The sequence below is a fragment of the Myxocyprinus asiaticus genome, chromosome 34, assembly GCF_019703515.2.
Source record: "Myxocyprinus asiaticus isolate MX2 ecotype Aquarium Trade chromosome 34, UBuf_Myxa_2, whole genome shotgun sequence".
NCBI classification, from domain to species: domain Eukaryota; kingdom Metazoa; phylum Chordata; class Actinopteri; order Cypriniformes; family Catostomidae; genus Myxocyprinus; species Myxocyprinus asiaticus.
Genome location: NC_059377.1, coordinates 37,531,661 through 37,549,358, shown reverse-complemented (window position 1 = coordinate 37,549,358; position 17,698 = coordinate 37,531,661). Strand labels below are relative to the sequence as shown.

Genomic DNA, 17,698 nt, shown 5'->3' with positions numbered 1-17,698 from the left:
AAAGCTTGTCCAGCATAGAGATACTCAACTACATTTGTAATTATTTCCTGTAGAGGCAAAACTGCTTTTCTAAATGAGTTCTAACTGTAAGTTCGGGAGGAGAATAAAAAAAAATGTAAATGGCTGCTTACCTCACTCTTTTGATCATTCTTTTGGTATCCTTCCAGCACCCTAACTACACCTTTATTTCTATTCATTTCAATTAACTTATTAATTAATCCACAGGGAATTCAGAGCCCTTAAAAAGGAAGCCAAGTTGGCCAACCATCAAGGAATATGGGAACTTCTGAAATGATACTTGTTAAAACTACCTTAATGTAATTGAATCAAAATGCAAGCCCTGGTCTAAAACTGATTCTTCTTAAGGAACACCATAACATTTCCCAACATCAGCACTATTATTTAAATTTTAAACTTATTTTCAATTGAGTTGTCATTTGATATATACATTCTCCTTGAACTGTGGCCCATTAGACCAAAACCCCCAGTTTTGTCTTATTATACTGGTGTTCTGTCAGCATAATTTTTCATTTCCAAAAGCTTATTACCAACTAGGCAAACAAGTCATGGCCAGCCCACAGAAAACCACCTAGCCATTTTCACACTTGTTAGCAGTTTTGGGGGTAACGCAATAAAAGTAACGTGCATTAAGTAATCAGAGTAACGAGTAAAGTAACGCAATATTTTTTATTTTAGACCATATTAGCAGAGTTATTTTTTTAAATAATAACAGGTTGTGGGGGGTCTGGGTAGCTCAGTGGTAAAAGATGCTGGCTACCACCCCTGGAGTTCACTAGTTCGAATCCTAGGGCATGCTGAGTGACTCCAGCCAGGTCTCCTAAGCAACCAAATTGGCCCGGTTGCTAAGGAGGGTAGAGTCACATGGGGTAACCTCCTCGTGGTCACAATAATGTGGTTCATTCTCAGTGGGGCACGTGGTGAGTTGAGCATGGATGCCGCGGTGGATGGCGTGAAGCCTCCACACACGCTATGTCTCCGTGGCAACGCGCACAACAAGCCACGTGATAAGATGCGTGGGTTGGCGGTCTCAGACGCGGAGGCAGCTTGGATTTGTCCTCCGCCATCCAGGTTGAGGCGAATCACTACGTGACCACTAGGACTTAAAAGCGCACTGGGAATTGGGCATTCCAAATTGGGTGAAAAAGGGGAAAAATAAAAATTAAATAAAAAAATAAAAAAAATATCGGGTTGCTTTTGTACACCTCTCCTTTCTCCGTATTGTGATAAATCAGTAATAAAAGTGTGCAAACTTCGAGGAGGGGCATGATGGGCATTGTAGTTCTAGAGAGTGGGAGGCTTACTAGAGATGTTTAATGAAGTTGTAGTATGTGTGTGCACGATGGGCATTGCAGTGTGCGCATCAGGGGTATTGTAGTTCTAGAGAGTATGAGCCATGCTGATCAGCGATGGGCAGAGCACAACGATTATTATTATTAGAACTTTATTAATCCCTGTGGGGCAATTAATATAGGGCTATAGCAGTGCTTCACATAACAACACAATAACTAAACAAGAATACAGCATACCAGATCACACATTGAGAATAAATATGAAACTTTCATATCACCCATTACATAGTCGAATACCCACAGGCACAAAGGTACATTTATATATTCAATTGATATCTTACAAGTCTTCTTTTGGCCCACCCTAAAATTTATGTTTTTAAAATGGCAAAATATTGCTGGTAAAGGAATGTAAATCTGAACGCTTCAGTGGAATCCAGTTGTACACGTCATTCGCAGCGGTGGATTTTTTTGTGCACTGGAGCTTAAGTGAGCAGTTGTCATAAAATTTGCCATTGTCATGACAATCACAGCAAGTAGTGCCCGACCAATATATCGGTCGGCCGATATTATCGGCCAATATTAGCCTTTCACCGATATATCGGTATCGGCGTATATTTTACCAATATGCGCCGATATGAAAACTTTTTTCAGAACATATAATGCAGAAAACAATACTTTAGAATTTGTGTCATAGCGTAGTTTGTCCAGCAGAGTGCGCTCCGACCAGTGTTGCCAACTTAGCGACTTTGTCGCTAGATTTAGCGACTTTTCAGACCGCTTTAGCGACTTTTATTCAAAAAAAGTGCCTAGCGACAAATCTAGTGACTTTTTGGACAAACCTTAGCTACCTTCCGTAAAAGAAAGTCACCAGTACTGCCCCGCGAGCGCGTGGTCTTGCTTTCCTGCCCGGACTCGGAGGCACACCTCTCTCTGCATCTACTCTGTTCAGTGAGACGGACAGAGAGAGAGGTGAGCAGGTGAGAAGACGGAGCCCACAATCAGTTGACCGCATGGCAGCTGACATAGACGTGAATGAGCTGTGCATGTGCAGACAGCGTTGTCAAGGACCAATCACGAATCTGTATTGTTTTTTTGTAAACATGCACATAGTTTTTTTTTTTTTTTTTTTAAATATGCACATAGTGGTTTGTTATGGCTGAGCGCTGTGTGAGAGAAAAGATAAGAAACTTTCTGTCGCTTCTAACATTCTCTCTGAGTGATTGATAGATATAGGGAATGAATAGGATATTACAGTATGTACGGTAAGCACAGAGAAGCAAACGCATGTAAAGGGCGGACACTATGCAAATTTCAAATGAGACGCGATGACGTCACGAATATGCTAATTAGCGTATGACGTCAACTAGTGACATTTAGCGACATTTCGAGCAGGTTTTAGCTACTTTCCATTGAAACTAGTTGGCAACACTGGCTCTGACTCCATTGTTTACGAGCTGACTCTGAGCTGATGGTGGCTCTGCAGACAGGGCGGAGTTATTATAGTGGATTTGAGCGATCTCTTCTCATTAAATTGCTAACTAGTTTGTGAAATACATAGTGGAAAGTTAATAAAAAACTACCCCATCATTTTATATAACTAATATAACGTTAACCCTGTCCCTGACAACCATGTCACTCATGTTTATCACATCTGTTTGCTGTTAGCCAGCTATAGTTTGTCAGTGCAGTCAGTAATGTAGCAGATTGAAAGGTAAACATCAGAGCATCTTTTTGCAGCTCAGCAGACAATGGTGCAGTGGTGGATTGTGTGTGGTGAGTGTTGATTTCACGCTTTGCTGTTGCCTAGTTGGTGAGACACAATGCTGGAAAGTAAATAAAATCCATCTTTTACTCTCCGTGACAATGAGCTTATAGCTAACTAGCTAATCACGTAGCTACTTTCATTGTTGTCAGCTGAGTGGAAGCTAAAATGTAAACGTGTGTTCGCCAAAATGTTTTGTTCAGGATTCACAGTTTGGTACCCCCTTCATCCGAATTTACAAAATGTAATATTTAGAAGTCTGATTTTCCAGACATTAAAATAGGATACGTAATAAAATTAGATTTAATAAATAGTATATTTGGCCTGTGTAAATAATAATATATAGGAAATGTATCTAAAATAAATGAGGGGTGATACATACTAATACAATAGGCTGGAAAAATAGACATTTATTCATTTTAATATCCTATATATATATTTTGAATGTGTTGAAACTTGACACCAGGCGACGCACCCTAAAAACAGCACCGTTAGATCGGTTTCATGCTGAAGAGCCACTTAAAAGTACGTTTTGTTTTCTCTCTCGTAAATGAAAATGAGTGTAAATGCCAACATCATCATATATGTCGAAACGACTGATGCCTGTCAGCCAAAACATGAGCTCATTGATGTCATTAAATATCAGTCTGCTTTTTTATTCCATCATTTACTCCTGGTCGGAGGTTTCCGTAAATATTTAGTTTATACGTAGGGTTACGTCTTACATAAATTTAATGGTGTAATGCTCAAATATTTAGTAGCGCATAAATTGTGACTTAGTGCCCATTTACGCCACAACTAGGCTAAGTTGTAACGTATGTATAGCTGGTACAACCAACCCCCGATGTTTATTTAGCTATTTATTTTATGTTTATTTATTCTTTATTTAAATGGTCAGCCATTCACTGATACTAAACAGTACTACTGATGTTTATTTAGCTATTTATTTTATTTTTATTTATTCATTATTTTAATGGTCAGCATTTGACTGATACTAAACAGTAATACTTATGTTTATTTAGCTATTTATTTTATTTTAATTTATTCTTTATTTTAATGGTCAGCCATTGACTAATACTAAACAGTACTGATATTTATTTAGCTATTTATTTTATTTGAATTTATTCTTTATTTTAATGGTCAGCATTTGACTGATACTAAACAGTACTGATGTTTATTTAGCTATTTATTGTATTTTTATTCTTTATTTAAATGGTCAGCAATTGACTTATACTAAACATACAGTACTGATGTTAATTAAGCTATTTATTTTATTTTTATTTATTCTTTATTGTAATGTGGGCAATTGACTTATACTAAACATATAGTACTGATTTTTATTTAGCTATTTATTGTATTTTTATTTATTCTTTATTTAAATGGTCAGCAATTGACTTCTACCAACAGTACTGATGTCTATTAACATCCGGGGCCCCACGCAATTGCGTGGTTTGCGTGGTGGTTAAAACCGCAACTGGACAAAGTTACACATCGAATTTCAGAAATGTCTGAGAACTTGACAGAACAGCTAAAAACTAAGCTAGCCACTGCTTCAGCACTCAGTTTGGCAGCAGATTAATCAACAGACATCGGAGACATTGCTCAGCTTTGCATTTGGGTGAGATGTTTGAATTTAGGAACATTTGAGGTTACGGAAGATTTATTGGCATTGAAATCGCTTCATGAACGAACAAGGGGCGAGGACATTCGTAGAGCACTTAGTGAAGCATGCACAGACATGAACATACCGACATCCTCCATCACTACTGATGGTGCACCCTCAATGATGGGAAAACACAAGGGTCTTGTTGCTGAAATGTGAAAAATGTCCACTGAATTGATGGCATTTCACTCTTTTGTGCACCAGAAAGCACTGTGCAGCAAGTTAGCTGATGGACACCTCATGAAGGTTATGGACACTGTGGTCAAGGTGGTCAACTTCATTCGAGCATGCCCTCTACTGCACCGCCGGTTTGTTGCATTGTTATACGAATTGGACGGTGCCTACGGAGACCTCGTTCTGCACAGCGAAGTAAGATGGCTAAGTCGGGGAAAGGTCTTAAATCGCTTTCTGGCTTTACTCCCAGAGATAGTTCACTTTCTTGATGACATTGGCGAGGGAGAGAGATTTCCAGTCTTGAGAGACAAGGAATGGAGAAACAATCTTGTCTTTCTTGCAGACATCACAGTTTACCTAAACAAGCTAAACCTGCAACTCCAAGGTGACGGAAAACACATCGATGACCTGTTGTGCTGTATTGAGAGTTTCAAAATGTAGCTAGGACTGTACACTGCACAACTCAAAGATGGTGATTTAACTAATTTCCCACTACTGAATGACGCGAGTGAGTGTGTGTTGGACACACAACAGAGAGAAAGATTTGTTGCAACTGTCAGTCAAATGCAAGAAATATTAATCTCTCATTTTTCAGATTTTGAGAAACTTAAATTTGCTGGACATTTCATCAGAGAGCCGTTCACTTTCCCTGTGGAATAAAATCAAGGACTTGGCTACAACTTTCGGTTTGCCCCGCCACTCACTTGAAGATGAATTGATGGATGTTCAGGCAAGAGGAAACACCCATACAGCACAGCAAGCATCCTCAGTTACAGGAATGTGGTGAAACATCCCTGGACAGAACCTCAGATTATTAAATTCGAAAGTGCTTTCCATATTTGGATCAACATACATTTGCGATTTTCCGCAATGTTGCGCATCAAGTCATGCTTCCGTGCACTTACAGACTGCAACTTACAGTCGCAACTTCACTGTGCTGTGACTCCTTTCAAGCCGAATTTCACCAAATTGGTCATCTCCCGACAACATCAGGTGTCCCAATAATGGTGAGTGTTGTGTTCTTGTATAAGTAATTACTGTCCATGAGATAGCACTGTGGTTCCATATATAGACTACACTAGAGGCTGCCTGTAATGTAACACGCTGGCATTGTTTGCTTGTCCTCCATGATGTATTATTAAAATCTCTGAAACTTACAAGTGACTCTTCAAGCTTACCAGGACTATACATAAAAATGAGTAGCATTATACTCTGTTTAAATTTAATTGTCTAGGTATCATGGTATTCATAATATTAACTGCAATACCATAATATTAAATCTTGTTGGTTTGCATTGATGACGTTATTTGTATATGATATGCGGCACTTGGACTGTAGTGTGGCCCAATAGAAAAAAAGGTTGAGAACCACTGTTCTACATCAATTGTGTATGCAGAGAAAATGTCTTAATTTCTTAAAATATTCAAAATTTTTGTTCTATAATAAACAAGTAATTTGATTCGTGAAACAAAGTTTTGAAGACATTTTGGTAGCATTAATAACGATTCCATTCAAGTTGTATCAACATGAGTGTTTGCAGTTGCATGTGATCAACCAGTGGTGTCTGTACGCACCATGGATCAGCTCAAAACAAGCGTGCACTGAGATGACTTCAGTGAAAAATATTCATTTATTCATCAGACTTATTCCTTGAACATGTTAGACAGGCATTACCCACTGACTTTTATACTGGCTTCTGAAAACATCTCAAGTTGACTCTGGCATTGTCGATGGGCACAGCATATGATGACATATATGATGCAGGTCCTCGCATCTTATCACATGGCTCATTGTTCATGACACCGCGGAGACTTCCAGCATATGGAGGCTCATGCTACTCTCCGTGATCCACGTACAACTTACCACGCGCCCCATTGAGAGCGAGAACCACTAATTGCGACCACAAGGAGGTTACCCCATGTGACTCTACCCTCCCTAGCAACCGGGCCAATTTGGTTACTTAGGAGGCCTGGCTGGAGTCACTCAGCACACCCTGGATTCGAACTCGCAACTCCAGGGGTGGTAGTCAGCGTCAATACTCGCTGAGCTACCCAGGTCTCATAGCTGAGTTTTGACAAAATAGGTTGTTACTGTGTTTTGCCTTTGCAGGATGTTCAATCAGTGGTGTTTCACAAGCATTCTAGACTTTTAGTAGCCATAGATAACTGTTCTGGCACTAAATGATGCCACTCCAAATGATAAACTGTAAATAAAAGTGTATTTTTTCCATCACTCACCCTCAAGCATAATATCAATATAGCATTTCAATTATTGGCCAGCCCCAAGTGAGGTCCAGACACTGATTGAGCAAGTGATGGAAAGAGGCTGAGAAAAGAGATGGAGAGAAAGACAATGACCACAGCTGTTCAATCTGGGGGCAAAGTAGGAAAAAAGACAATCATTTCTTTCTGCAACAGGATTGTCAGAAACATTTATTATGAACAGCTATTGTCACAGGTTACTCTATAAATGTCTCCCTCTCCATTGACAAAAACTTAATGCTTTGACTTGCAGAAATTATCAATAAACATGCCACTTTACGCCAAACCCCACTGCATGTTTCATTAGCTGACCTCATGAACAGACACATCATAAAATGCCTTTTATCTTTCATTGAGCGTATCTACATTAATTTGCATTAATTAGTGCACAATCACTGGTGGTAAATAATTGTCTGGTCTCCTGTTACTAAACACCCTATGCAAGGTACAAACACATATATGCATATGGATTAGGTTGGTGACACCTGTTAAACACATTGGCACAATTTACAAACAGTATATCTGCAGCAGAGCATGTCCTAAAATAGGTTTTGTCCATTACGGAAAACAAGCTTACTTTCCTAGATCAACACTATAGATTTGCATCAGTAGCCCAGCCCAGATGATTTTGCTGTTAACCTTGACTCGCTTCTACGTTTGTGTAGTGTACACACATTCAAGTTAAACATGCATCCAGACATGCACACAAACAAAAGATAGATAAGCATAGCTACGCAGGGGATTGAACACCATATGGAGCCAAAGTCAAATACACACACATACACGACTGCACACACACACACACACACACACACACACACATAGAAAGGCGGACAGAGTGGGAATCTACTACTCACAGAATGAAGCAGACGACACCAGCAGCTAATATCAAAGGATTGGCACAGAATCAAGCTGGCTGCGTCCAGTCGGGAATGCTGACAGATTCCATAGAAGGAGAGGAACTGAGAAAGGAATATCCGAGGATACCTCTGAACTGGAAGGGGGGGGAGAAAAAAAAAAAATATCTCACGCTTTTTAAGATCGGAGGTTAGACTTAAGAAGATTTCCGTTTTCAGTTTTTTTTTTCTCAATGGCCTTGCTCTCTTGTGGAACACTTCCCAAACAGTATCAGGTTCCAGATTTTGACTTGTGATACAACAGCTTTTTGTCTGAGGTAAACAGGAGTACTGAAAAAATCTGTCAGGAAGGCAAATGCAAAAATTCCAGCAGAGATCAAATAATTCAATTCCCTCCCTTGCTGTCCCAGAGGCATGGAGAAGGGGATAAAAACAGAGGTCGAGTGACAAGGTAAGTACCTAAAACTGCAAAATCGGGAAGCCATAAGAACATTCTGTTGCAGCTTGGAAAAAAGGCTTCTCCCTCCTTTTTTCCACACCCTCTCTGTCACTGCAATGTGTTATGGTCTCCCTTAAAGTCTTAAGGGTCATTCGGAGGGGGGGAGGAAATCAAATTTTTGAGATGAAAAGAAGATGAAAATGAAAAGATGAGAAACCTAACTTGATCAAAAAGGTACGGTTAACGAATTACACCAGTGACATCTACCCAACTCCCTCCCCTTTTGCTTTTATTCTTCTTTGGTCTTGCTCTCCTTCTGTCTCTCAATTTATTTGCACCTGAATGGTAAGACTAAGGCATATAATAACATTTTGTTTGTTTGCCTCAGAATTATGGAGAATAGCCTTGTCAATCGAAAGCACACCATCTGCTCGCTCTCTTTTTTCCTGGATCACTTTCGGCGCCTACTCAGTAAAACTGTTGAATGTCAGTCTAAAAGATCTGACCAAGATTCAACAAACAACAGCTTCTTTTATTTTTCAAATCTTCTTTCATCACTGTCATTTCTCCACAGAACTGGACAGAAAAAAGAAAAGAAATCAAACATCACTGGTAGGTAGGTAGAAGTTTTCTTTCAGAACTGGGCTATCTGATCCTGAGCGGTGGGGTGCTTCTACGTATCCCCCAGAAAAATCACTTCGACCTCTAGTCTTCCATTTTTTGCTGCCTGCCAGGCAGGAAGTTCAATTATCTCCTGTTGAATGGTATCGCTTAGGATCCTCTCGACATGATATGAAATCAAAGGGTCTTTGATTGGATGACACTTATTCCCTTGCCCCCTTAGGGTTCCATTCAACCTTGAAGTAGTGGATGGTTTCTGAGTAGTAAACGTCAAGTGATTTCAATAAAAAATCAAAATCAAGGATTTGTTCTTTCTTTTAGTCCTACTTCTGACTTTCAATATCAGAAATCCTCAAGTCTCTGTGCTCCTGTGATCACACTTTTGCTGGTAGGAAATTAGATGCATTCTGAGAGTGTCTGGTTATGTGTAGAGAATTTCCTGCTGTCAGCCGGCAAGTAGAAGATGACGAGTCAAGGGTGGAGAAATGGGCCCTTACAGAGCAGGGAACAGCCTGGAGCCAGAGGAACAGAAAATTAGGAACATATAATTAAAATAGGAAAAGACATGATACTATGCCAGAGATGTAGAATTGGACAGAATGTTCTGTTTCCATTATTTGATTGATCATGTTATGAGTCCTAGCGTTACTTATCACTTCTTAGATTTTCGAACCTGTTTTCATTTAAAAACTATGTTTCCTGATATCACTGTTTTCCAAAGTACGCAGTAATGGAGAGCATTTTCGAAACACTCCGTTTTCAGTGGAGGAAAACCCTGTTGCGTTTTTAAACAAAAAGCCTTAGGCCACATCCACACTAATCCATATTCATTTGAAAACTCAGATTTTAGTTTCCTAACGTCATCTTTTTTCAAATTATGTGGTAACGGAGAGTGTTTTTAAAACACCATTCTAGTGTAGATGAGAGGCGTAAAAATAGCGAAATTCATGCGTTTTTAAACAAAAACGTATTAGTGTGGACATGGCTTTAATCTGTGGTGTTCTTACATTCTGTCTATACTTTCCAATTCCAAGTCTCTTCCAGCATTTCCATTGTCAGTCTCATTGTGTGACCATATGATACATTGTCATGTCAGGACCTTTTTTGTGTCCTTTACCTTGTATTTTAATATTTAATATTTTAGTACAGTCGGTCATACCCCCATTCTATTATCCAAGATATCTCTCCATATACAAGCAAAAACTTTAAAAAGATCTAATTATAGACGAATGCCCGTCAGATGAAGTGAAAAGCCAATGCGAATGCTTTGAAAAGAGAACTATTGCTTTGACTGTATTTTCATTGAGTGAAGTGGTATTTTGATGGACCATATGTAGAATGTTCCATGATAAATGTACCCGAAACACTGACTCCTTGCGTGCTTGACGTTATGTAAGCCTGTTAGCCATGGTTAGAATAAAGATCCTCGTTGGTAAGAGTTGCAAGAATGGAAGCCGGTCAAGTGGCTTCCATGTTTCTAAATGCGTCAGTCAACCAATCTACTGTGCTTTTAACATACACACACCTGGCTGATGCTTTTTACCTCATGGCTTGGTAAGCAAGTGTTTAACAGTTAGTAAAGCAAATTTGTAAAGAGCATCATAAAATATTTTCACTCATAGGCTTTTTGCTTGCTATGTTGTTGACACTAATCTGTCAAGAACTGCCTAATATATATGTTTTAAGCATAACATATGTGCGGGGTCATATTTCAAATGCAGGTGATACATTACGCCATTAAAATACATTAAGCCTAGGCTTTTGAGTCAGATTTGATTTATTTTTACTCAGTGAAACAAATCGAATCTCTGTTGGGTTAGGTAAGTATGGGCTATGATTTTTATTTTGTATGGCATACTTTCTTTTACAGCTGTAATACTGAGTTCCTGTAACAGTTTGTGCAGAATATCTATTTTTAATCTTGATATTATGGATCTGTTGTCCTTGCTGGGTTTTGTGTAACAGCTGAACTAATATGTTGTGGTAAGTGCGTTTTACGTGAGGGAGCTGTTTTTTTATAAGGCACGATTGAAATTTGGCTCTCCATGGAGAACATTCCCTTTTGTGCATGCCAGTGCATTTGTCCTTGAAAATCATGTCATGTCATAGGTAAATAAAGGCACTTTGGTATTATTTTATTGTGTGTGAAGCCAAACCGATCAGTTTTATGCCTACCTGGAAGCTCGATTATTCCATTTTAAAAGCTGTAATGTTAAATCGATAGGTCTAAGCCATACCAGACTTCAAACTCTGTACCTTGTGCACACATGTTAACAAAGACTTGAGTACAGGAGCAGAGATCACATTTTGTACTTTTCTTTGTATGATCTAAGGCTTCCGCGAGTGAGTCAGAGAGCTGTGCCAAGAAACCAAGCAAAGGTGAGAGGTTGAAAACAAGATTCGTTTTTCTCCTGTAGTATCTGTGGTTGGCTCCGTGAAACATGCTTCGGTCTGCTTTGTCATGCTACCTCTATTTCTGCCCTCTCTGTCTGAAATGAGTGCTTTCAAAAGGATTTACAACTCGTAAGGTTTCCCTGATAAATCAGTTGCTTTGCATCATCTCTGTTAGAGACAACAACAATCAGTATTTCACCTTGATATCACACAACTCTGTTTCATTGTAATATATGTATAACGCCAACCAATCAATAAAGCACCCTCTGTTATATTGCTTTTCTCATCTTCTGTGTTTTATATCTTTTTTCACTTTGTAATAATTTAGGAAAGGTTGAGCTTATACCTTTACATATCAACTTGGTCTCCGATGTTTCTGCTAAAATTCCTTAGAAAAAATAAAAATAGACAAACAAATTAGATATTTGTTGACACTGAAGGAGTATAGAGTATATTCTCTACAAATAGTAGAGTAATTTTGTCTTACTCACCGATAAAAATATCTATTTATCTTAAAACAAGAAAAAAAATTACTTGACATAAGATGTAGGGTCCTATTTTAAGAGCGCAAGCATTACGTGCAACACAACGCCTTAAGTCATAATTACAAAGTCTATGGGCATGGCCATGAAGTCTTGGTATTTTCGTGCAAGCATGCGCTAATTCTAGGCGCAAATGGGTTTGGCGAAATCATGTGTGCAAGGGGCTAATCGGGTCAAGGGAGGTTCTTCTGCTGCACCAGCGATATAAACAAAGACAGCACATTCATAAGAAGTTGTTAGTTTAAATGGACAGTATGCAATGAATTAGAAGATTATTAATATATATTTACATTATATTGTGCTTTAACTGTGTTCTTGTTAAATGGGACATGCTCCTTTTAAACACATGGAAAATGTGGTTCAGGATATGGATGTAGGCTCCGTTTAATTACAGAGAATGTAAGAATTAATAATAATTTTCATCTACTGACATACAAATCATTGCTACTATTAACAGTGATTGAATCAGCAAGCACTTCACTTCTACCGGTCAACACTTATTTTGAAAAATGTAATTAATTAATTGAAACTGTAATGTAATGTAAAAAATGTAACACAAATCTCATAATTTTTTGTTTCAACAAACGGCTTCAACAGCTATCGTCAGGGGCATTATTTTATGTTCTGTAGCCTACTTTCAGAATTTGGACATGAACTTTATTAGCAGCTGCTGTTGTAATCTCCAAACTGTAAATGCAAGAAATAAATTTCGACTTTGCGCTGAGTTAAGAGGTGGTATTGAAACGTCTTAGCGCAACAACCAAATTCTTAGGAAAATAGCAAATTGCGCTTTGCGCCACTTAATTTACATACAATACACCCACAGTTTGTGCACCTACACCACAGTAGCGCAAACACTCCCACCCATACCCATTTGAGCTGGCACGAAATGGAGTTACACCAGCTATTCCAAGACCGCGCATTCTCCAAACATATACTGTTTAGTCTCAGTCACCATTAACTGTCCACTGCACTTAGAATTAGTGCTCTCACGAAAATTGGATAAGATGTTGCACACTGTCGTAGCGCGTAGCGCTGCGCTTTGCCCACTCACAAAAATAGAGCCCATTAAGTCATATTTTCAGAGAGATTTAACAATATTTAGTGTGATTTACGCTTAAAGCAAGAAAAAACTATTTGCAAATGGGGTAAAAAAATTGAATCAAGTGTTGTTGTTTTTACTTTTTTGTGAGCATAAAAATGTATCTGAAAACAAGACAAAATGTCTTCTGTCATTTTGCTTCTCAAGTGAATTTATCTCTTTTTAAGACTGTTTAGATGTTTTTATTGGAAAACAAGTTAAAAATATTTTTTTCTAATATTGTGAAAGCACAGCTCAGATACTTTGGAGAATTTGATGAAGAAATTTTTGAAATGTTCATATTGAAATCTCTTTTGATGGCAGACATTGGCATCTTGTGACTGTGACAAATGGTCAATGTGCAGATGTGAGCAAAATTTGAGACGTTGTTGAGATCTCTAGAAGAGAAACGTGAGATAACTGGGGTCACTTTATCAGGAGAAACATTACGCAAACATCTCCTTTTGGTCTCATTGCTGTCTAGGAAAACAATTTCTTTTGTGAAATCTCATTTGTGATTTTTTCATTCCTGCAGGTGTGTAAGCATGTGTGTATGTGCCATGCAATAATCCAAATGGGCATTTAATATATGTGGTTAAGGGTGTGTGTTTTCCTCAATACATCACAGCAGGCACACACACTGATTAAATGCTTGTCTTTTGTCCCCTTCTTCTAAGGTGGTAAAGTTAAATAACCTTCACGCACACACATTCACAGGCAGTGGTAGCATAACCAGCAAAAGCACAGCACTGTGGGTAAGCTGTCACAATCACCATCAATCTGTCCTCTACCTACGTCTCCCATGAAATACTCAGAGTTTAGTGGTAGACGCATATATGAGCAATGCATCCGTGTGTGTGTGTGTTGGAGCAAGTGGAAGCATGTGTGAAGGATGTGTTTGACCTGAGCACATTGGTTTAGGTTGAGCAGTCTTGTGACAGGGACAGTTGTTAATGGCTGTTGAGAGATGGGCAGATGGGGACCGAAGGGGGAGTGGAGGGGACCGTGACAGATGACGAGAGAAAGAATGAAAGAGAGATAAAGAAAGAGTAGGAGGAGACGATGAAGGGGGTTTAAAATGGCTGATGGACAACAGAAAAGGGGGAATTCGGAAAGGGGAGTGGGGGGGAGGAAAAAGACTACAGTAATTGACAGTGCATTATGCTAAGAAAAAAGGGATAAAGAGCAGACGAAGATATACTCACCCATGGCTGTCTTCCTTCAGTTGCGTCGCACCAAGTCTACTGCGCTGGAAGAGAGAGGGAAAGACAGAGAGAAAGAGAAACCTCAATGGAATGCCAAAAGAACAAATATTATGAACGCATGTGCCATCGCAGTGCAAAAAACATAACTTAGAGACCGCAGGAAAACTAAAAAAGATCCCAGTGTCTAAGCCGACACATCGCTGGATCTCTGCATCAGTACCGGACATATGCAGAGATGCAAAATGACTTGCTAATCGGAGACTTAGATAATTACACATGCAGCAATAAATCAATGTGTCAGCATGCATGCGCTCACACACACGCAGGCACACACTCAGCGGGATGAGCAGGCTCCACAGGCGCTACCTCAGAGGACGCTAGGCTATCCCCTCCTCCTCCATTCCCTGGTTCGCCCTCTGTGTCTCTTCTGCAGTCTCTGTTTATTCACCACAGATCATTTCCCAAGAGAATGCAATAGTCGGTTCTGTTCACCCTCTCTGTCCTTGCCATTCTCCGGTTTCACGCCCCCCTGTTCCAGTCTGGCACAGTTGAGCTCGCTGTAATTTCTGGCAGCTGGGCTTACGTGTAAACTGCATTCGTGCCCTCTCTCTCTCTCTCTTTCGTGTTGTATCTCAGTGCCTCTTCAGCACTGCCTCCAATCCAATCAGAGGCAAATCCTCCCTCTCTCTCTTTCTTTCTGTCTCACTCATATCTTTCAACTCTTACTCCTATGAATACTGTAAAATAAACATCAAAATGTGCATTCAGTCGCACACTACTCTTGAGCTTTATCCTCTATAGAAACACACAAATGTTCAATTATATTTTTCTCACATTCAGAAATTCAGAATTTTGGTGAAGACTATATCAGAAAATCTTGTAAAGTCCACAAATTATGTCAAACTTTATTTGATTTGTTTTATTTTTTTATTGGCACACAGAACACAAGAATAATGCTGAATAAAATTTCAGAGAAAAATATGACTGCTGGGAAAGTAAAAAAAAAAAAAATTAAAAAAAAATAGGGGCTTATGCAAATGATCAAATAATGAAATTATGAAGTAAAAAAAGAAAATAAACCATATATCCACATGTGCATGCATGCATAAAGACAACAAACAATATATTCACATGTGCATGCACACATTAAAACAGAATACACCCACTGTCCTAACCACATATATTTAATGACCATTTAGATTATTGTATGGCACATGCTTACACACCTGCAGGAAAGAAAAATCACAAATGAGATTTCACAAAGGAAATAGTTTCTCCTTATATATTATGTAATTATGTGAAAATGAAAAATAATCTACTGACACTATGGACCCTATTTTAAGAGAACTACGTGCAGCGCTATGCCATAAGTCATGCATGCAAAGTCAATGGGAATGGCCAGGAAGTTCTGGTATTTTCATGCAAGCATGTGCTAAGTCTAGCCACAAGTGGGTTTGGCGAAATTGCACGCACAAAGAGCTAATGGGTTGGGTTAAGTTCAATTTAATTCCGAGGTACTTCTTCGACACGTCTGCATTCTATATAGTCCATTCCCTGTCAAGCACACAATATAAACAAAGACAGCACATTCATAAGATGTTGGTAGTGTAAATGGACTGTATGCAATGAATTAGAAGAATAGAAATATGGACTCATGTTCTTTTGTGCATTAACTGCATCCCTGTTGAATGTCAGGCATATTTCTATGACAGTGACATGCTCCTTTTATACCCATGGAAAATGTGGTTCTCTTTATGATTTGGTTTTTATGCTCTGTTAAATTATAGAGAATGTAAGTATTATTAATCATTTTCATCTACTGACACACAAATCATGGCTAGTATTAACAGTGATTGTATCGGAACACACTTCACTCACACTTCAAACGACAACAGGCATAAAAATCACTCTACGACAATAGGTGGAAACATACCAAAACAAATAAGATCATAAATAGTAAACATAATTGTAAACATAAACATAATAATCATTTTAAAAAATACACCATGACCTAAATGCCATAAATATTTGTTTCACGAAAAAGGCTTTCATTGTATTTCAGGGACATAATTGGATGTTCCACTGTTTTTTCAGAGTTTGGAAATTATCTGTATTACCACCTGCTGGTGGAATCTCCAAACTACAAACGCAGGAACTGAATTTGGACTTTGCGCTGTAAACAGACATGGTATTGAAACATCTTAGCGCAATGATCTATTTCTTAGGAAAATAGCAAATTGCGCTTTGCGCCACTTCATTAACATGCAATGCAGTTTGCACGCATACACCCACAGATAGCGCAAACAATCCCGCCCACGCCCAGTTGTACAGAAATTGCGCTTAGAATTAGCACTCTCACAAAAAGTGGATAAGACGTAGTGCATGCTCATAGCGCTCCGCTTTGCGTGCTCACAAAATTAGAGCCCTATGATATAACAATGGTAAATATGTATCTCAAATATTTGTGTATAATTATCTGTTGTCTCAGGCAACCGATTTCCTTTATAGCTGTGCTAGTTACATGTCTCTCGTATAATCATTCCACAGTCTTTCTTTTCACATAAAAAAAAGAAAGTCAAATCAATATTGTGTGTTCTTTTTTAATTTATTTTTATAGACATCGCAAATTAAATCAAATTAAAAGGGTGATACAAGACCCCTACACCTTGAGGTTCTATCACCCAGTCTAGGTATATTTTGCGATAGTGACTGGCTGACTGTACATTATAACTTATTTTATAAACAATACTTTAACCTTTCCATCACATACAATGACTCAGGTCACTGGAACACATCAAATCAGCCTGATCGTAAGAAAATTACGTGACTGTCCGACCTTTTTGCAAAATGGTATTACGTGGTTCTTTGCACCTATTCCTTACACACTTCTTTCTTCTATGGAATACAAAAGGAGACTTTTTTGAAGAAATTGCCAGACACATGAGAATGATCACTGATGTCAAACATGGTGCTTGATGTCAAAACGCCACTTGACATGGCAAGTTTGAAAATGCGCATGCTTGAATGAGATTTGAGAGTTATGGCAGAGGGAAACATTTTCAGCTGAGTTAAACTGAGGTTTGTTCCTCACACAAAGCTATCGTAAGGCTTCAGAAGATGGTGCTTTTTTGTCCTTTTTGGAGCTTGAGAGCCCCATTCTTTAAGATATCTTCTTTTGTGTTTCACGGAAGTCATACAAATTTTCATTTTTAACAGAATTTTCATTTTTGGATGCATTATTCTTTGAATTCTGTTTGGCTCATTTTAAGAGAGAAAAATGAACGTACAATCATAGTGGAACATAAGGTAGAGGCTTTGAACTCATCACTTCGGGAGTCTCTAATCTACCATCTCTCAGTCAGTTGCATGTACACACATTACAGTTCACT

At 38.6% G+C, this 17,698-nt stretch overlaps 1 protein-coding gene across 3 annotated transcripts in view; it reads right to left on the bottom strand.

Annotated features, from left to right (window-relative positions):
* The window catches only part of LOC127425032 (glutamate receptor ionotropic, kainate 5-like), a 132,155-nt gene extending 117,286 nt beyond the window's left edge, over positions 1 to 14,869 (bottom strand). Inside the window, exons 1-4 of one of the 3 annotated variants that reach the window (XM_051670634.1) lie at positions 14,676 to 14,869; positions 14,310 to 14,353; positions 11,828 to 11,869; positions 8,028 to 9,599 (exon numbers count right to left, since the gene is read on the bottom strand). Coding sequence is in view for 1 of the 3 variants with exons in the window: in XM_051670632.1 (XP_051526592.1) it covers positions 14,310 to 14,313 (4 nt within the window). In the remaining 2 variants the exon portion in view is untranslated. The remainder of the gene's footprint in view (positions 1 to 8,027; positions 9,600 to 11,827; positions 11,870 to 14,309; positions 14,354 to 14,675) is intronic. The other 2 variants (XM_051670633.1, XM_051670632.1) reach the window with 2 other exon arrangements.
* Between the last annotated feature and the right edge of the window lie 2,829 nt (positions 14,870 to 17,698).